Below are 4,533 nucleotides of genomic sequence, written 5' to 3' on the forward strand. Positions count from 1 at the left end.
TCCCTGCACGGCCTCGCCTTCAGCGCCAACTTCAGCACGGTGAGAGGGGCGCCGTGGGGGCAAGGGGAGCCCCGCAGCCCCCTCCCCGGCCCCCTGCAGTGCCCTCACCCCAGGCCCTTCCCCTTAGATCCCCAGCGTGGAGCAGCAGCTGGAGGCTCTGGGTGATGTGTCTGCCTCCAACATAACGGCCGATTTAGAGAAGGTAAGAGGTCCCTCCCTGCACCCAGGCACGGGGCTGGTTGCTCCTGGTGCTGCTGGGGCTGTGCTGCGAGGGGATGGCTTGGGAACAGCCCCACCAGGAGTTAACTGATGTTGCATGGAGGGATGTGCCGGTCAGATGCCTCCCTTGGCCGGAGTCTGCCTGCTGTCCCTGCCGCCCCTGGGTGCTGGCACGGTCAGGGCTGGGTGCTAGGAGGACCCTGGCTGTCCTGTGCCACTGGGATCTGGGGAGAGAGGGAGAGAGCTCAGCCCTGGGCTGTGGGCAGGGACATCAGCTGTATCCTGTGCAGGTTAACAGCACGCTGGATACGACCCCTGACAAGGTGCAGGAGCAGTCCCAGGATGTGGTGACAAGTAAGCAGGGCTTTGTGCCCCATGTGCCAAATTCCCCCTCTCCCAGGGCTCCATATTCCATTCTCATGCCATCCCTACCTGGAGACCTCTCCTGCTGCCACCCCTCTGCCTGCAGCCCTGTCTGTCCCCAGGTCCCTGTGTGCCATCCTGCTGATGCCACCCTTGACCAAAGCCACCCCCTTCCCATCCTCTCCAAGTCCCTGCTGTCCCGGGTTCACCTAACTCAGATGAGCAGGACCCAGGCAGCATTTCACAACACACCAAGCTTTCCTCACCCCCTGCAGAGACCCAGGACCAGCTGGGCCTCATCAGGCAGGAGATCAGGAGCTTGCAGGAGCAGTTGCCACTCCTGGATGTGGAGGAGAATGTTGAGGCCTTTGTGGGCAATGCCACGCTGGGGCTGGAGGAGTACAGGAAGCCGATCATTGCCTTGGATGGGCTCAGGTAGGTGAGGGACTGCTGAGTCCCCTGGCTCTCTTGTCTGGAGCGGCTCAGGATCCCAGTCCTCCCATTGCTGGAGGTGGGGGCTCGATCAGTGGTAGGACTGTGGGTGCCTGGTAGCCAGAGCCAGTTGCAGCCCCTTCCCTGCCAGGGTGCCTGGGGGCTTTTCCTCCCCATGAAGGCAGCTGGTGGGAAGCTGGGTACTGGTCGGGGTGCCAGGTCCTGCTGTCTGACTCCTGCGCCTCTCTCCCCAGGTGGAGTGTGTGCACCGTCCTGTGCTGCATGGTGCTGCTGGTGGTACTCTGCAACCTCCTGGGGCTGCTGCTGGGGCCCCTGGGGCTGAAGGACAGCGTGCTGCCCACGAAGCGCAGCAGCCTCTCCAACGCCGGCGGGAACTTCCTCATGGCGTGAGGCTCCCTCGGCTGCCGCGGACAGGGAGCGGTGGGGCGGGTGGCCACGGCTGGCCTGGGGATGCTCAGGCACCCAAGTCATCACTTTACTGCAGTTTAAGGGCCTGCCCCATGGCAACTCACTGGTGCTAAACAAACACCAGGGTAAAAGAAGTTGCTGGTGAAAGGCATTGAAGAGGAACTCGTTTGCCCCTTGCTGATAGGGACCTACTTTGCTACCAGGTCCATGGCTGTTAGGGACCTGGTGTTTGTGTGTGGCCCCACAGCTCTGTGGGTGGGTGATGGCTTGCAAAGCTGAAGGAAGATGTGCTGGGGTTTGGGCCTCAGAGCCCAGCCTGGCTGTGCTCCAGGGGCCAAAGGTAGAGTGGAGACATGCTCGTGGGAAAGGTGGTGCTTCCTGGCATTGCTGGCGGGGCAAGCGCTGTGCAGGCTCTGGGCTCTGCGAGCTGGAAGCAATGCTAGGATCAACACCAGGGCACAGGGCCTCGGGTGCTGACGGCCTCTCTGTCCTGGCAGAGGGGTCGGCTTCAGCTTCATCTTCTCCTGGCTGCTGATGCTGTCAGTGCTGATCACCTTCGTGCTGGGGGGAAACACCTACGTGATCATCTGCGAGTCCTGGCGCAGCCAGCACCTCTTCCAGGTGAGCTCCCCCTGGGGAGACACCCATGCCTGGAGTCACTGCCACCCTTCTGAGGGCTGCTGGTGGAGTGGCCACTGACCGCTTTGGGATGCTTCTCCCAGGTGTCCTGCCATGCACTCTCTGTTTTTTTCCATCTTTTGCCTTGCTTTCAGCTCCTGGACACCCCTGGCCTGATTCCTGGTTTCAACCTGTCAGAGATACTGGGCCAGGGAAGTGGGACAGCGAACTTCTCAGAGATGTACAGGTGGGTCCCAGCCCTGGTGCCATGCCTTTGGGGAGGGGTGCAGCTGCTTGGCACCCTCAGATGCTCTCAGGATAGAGGCAGCTTGTCCTACTTGCCCTGGCTGTGGACAGGTGCCGATGCCAGGGAAGGAGCAAGGTGTGCCTTGCCTATGTGGGTGAGGACATGCTCCTGGGAAGGGGTGGGTCTTGTCTGCCCCATTTTCAGCCCTGTGCTCCCCTCCGGCAGGCAGTGCCAGCGAGACACTGCCCTGTGGCAAGTGCTGCACCTAGACCAGCGCGTGTCCCTGGATGAGCTCTTGAACATCAGCAAGGTGAGCATGCTGGTGCCAGGGTCTGGGGTGTTGAGCTGGGTCACATGGGTGGCACTGGGGGGACAGTGATGGGCCAGCACTGTTTCCCATTTTGGCTCCCATTGCTCTGGCAGTACATGGAAGATATCTCCGCGGGCTTCAAGAAGGTGAACATCACCCTGAACCCCATCTCCCTGCTCAGCCAGAGCCAGAGAGACTTGCTACTGAAAGCCAGCCAGGCTGGGCAGCCCCCCAACTTCACCCTCACCCTGGAGCAGGTGGGCTGGGGGCAGTCTGGTGTTGAGATGGGGGGATCTGGATGTGTGTTGAGAGACCTCTGCTGCTGTGTGAGTTCCATCACAGGCTCCCAGCATGTCTGCTGCCATCTGTGTCACTTCTTGGGGCAACTGGGCATCTCCTCTACCCAGGAGACCCTGGCTTCACCCTACCCCATGGAGATGGGGTACAGCCCCTCAAGGAGCCCCATTCCCTATTCTCATGGCTCTGTCTCTGCCTTTTCCAGCTGGACTGGAACATAACCCAGGGAAGCCTCCTGGATCTGGCTGCAGAGTTGGAGCGGCTGGCAGACAAAGCGGTGAGCGACCATGGCACCCCGTGGCCATGGTCACAGCCACCCTGTCCCTGTGCCTGCAGGGGGTCCTCTGCAGACCTGCCTGGGTGCTGTGGGGAAGCAAGACCCTTCACCCTCGCCCAGCTCTGTACTCCAGCCTGGCCCCCGTTGTGGGGCAGGGACACCGTGCTGGGCGGCACCGCTGACTGCAGCTCCTCCAGGGCATGGATGTGAAAGAGGACCTGAAGGCTGATGCTCACAGGCTGAGGGAGCTGGACAAGAAGATGCAGACAAGCTTCTCTGGGCCGCTGGTGAGTGATGCCAGGCTGGGGAAGGTTCTGGGAGCTTGGCCTCCATCAGAGCCTAAAGCCTGCTGGTGGGGTCTCAGCTGAGCCTTGGTGTCTGCATCTCTGACACCCCTCTCCATCCCCAGCGAAGCCTGAAGGAGAACATCCACTTAGTGCAGAGTGGGGCTGCCCAGCTCGAGGTAAGTGTCCTAAGGGGGCCTCCTGAGAGCACTCCAGACCGAGGCAACCTGCAAAATGCCCTTGAGGTCCTGCAGTGGAGATGGGGGGGGCTAACCTGCAGCCTAGTGAGCTGGTGGCTGCTGCAGGACTTCCCAGTTCTGCAGTGTAGGAGCTGCTCAAGGGGCAGAGGGAGGGGGCCCACACCGCAGACCCTGCCAGGGGCAGGCTCCCTCCACCCGGGGAACCCGGGCACTACCAGCATGTGCCCGCAGGGGACACCACAGCTCAGAAACGCTGCACCCCAGGGATTGCTGCCGGGCAGGGTGGGGGAGATGCAGGGACCCTGCTTCCCCCATCACACTGCTGACAGCAGCTTTCACCCCAGGTACAGACAGAAGCTGCACTGGACCAGGCCAGTGAAACCCAGGAGTTCCTGGAGAGAGAGACAGCAAACATCATCAAGAACGTGAGCTCACCTTGCCCTGCTGTGGGCCAGCTGGTGGGGATGGGACCGGACCCCCACATCAAGACCTCCCTTTGTGCAGAAATGCCAAGCAATGTCTGGCTGTTTGTCCTGTCTGTCATCTTCCTGGGCATCACCTGTACCCTTAGGTGCCCCCTCCCCTCGTGGCACCCCAGGCAAGGGGCTGGCATGAGTGGCATCTTGCAGCCCCATTGCTGCTGGGTTGAGGTGGTCTGACAGCCCTGATCCTGACACAGAGGGGACATGGGGCACAGACGGCTGGAGGTGCAGCATCTCCACTCTGCTTCCCTCCACATCCCCCCAGGAGACATGGGCCTTCTTGGAGATGCTGCTGGACTTTTTCGAGACCTACATCTCCTGGGCCAAAAGTGGGGTGAGTTGAGCCTTTCTCTGTGGGGTGTAGGGATGGTGAGG

At 61.5% G+C, this 4,533-nt stretch overlaps 1 protein-coding gene across 1 annotated transcript in view; it reads left to right on the forward strand.

The window, feature by feature from the left end:
* Nucleotides 1–6: 6 nt before the first annotated feature.
* Nucleotides 7–4,533, forward strand: part of PROM2 (prominin 2) — a gene marked incomplete at its 5' end in the record, with an annotated part of 6,805 nt that continues 2,278 nt past the window's right edge. Inside the window, 14 exons of the mRNA XM_008948326.1 lie at nucleotides 7–39; nucleotides 128–202; nucleotides 510–573; nucleotides 858–1,017; nucleotides 1,269–1,421; nucleotides 1,941–2,064; nucleotides 2,217–2,308; nucleotides 2,534–2,618; nucleotides 2,732–2,875; nucleotides 3,121–3,192; nucleotides 3,390–3,479; nucleotides 3,602–3,655; nucleotides 4,021–4,101; nucleotides 4,424–4,492. Coding sequence (XP_008946574.1) covers nucleotides 7–39; nucleotides 128–202; nucleotides 510–573; nucleotides 858–1,017; nucleotides 1,269–1,421; nucleotides 1,941–2,064; nucleotides 2,217–2,308; nucleotides 2,534–2,618; nucleotides 2,732–2,875; nucleotides 3,121–3,192; nucleotides 3,390–3,479; nucleotides 3,602–3,655; nucleotides 4,021–4,101; nucleotides 4,424–4,492 — 1,296 coding nt within the window. The remainder of the gene's footprint in view (nucleotides 40–127; nucleotides 203–509; nucleotides 574–857; nucleotides 1,018–1,268; nucleotides 1,422–1,940; nucleotides 2,065–2,216; nucleotides 2,309–2,533; nucleotides 2,619–2,731; nucleotides 2,876–3,120; nucleotides 3,193–3,389; nucleotides 3,480–3,601; nucleotides 3,656–4,020; nucleotides 4,102–4,423; nucleotides 4,493–4,533) is intronic.

The sequence above is a fragment of the Merops nubicus genome, unplaced genomic scaffold (genome assembly GCF_000691845.1).
Source record: "Merops nubicus isolate BGI_N331 unplaced genomic scaffold, ASM69184v1 scaffold49980, whole genome shotgun sequence".
Classification (NCBI taxonomy): Eukaryota; Metazoa; Chordata; class Aves; order Coraciiformes; family Meropidae; genus Merops; species Merops nubicus.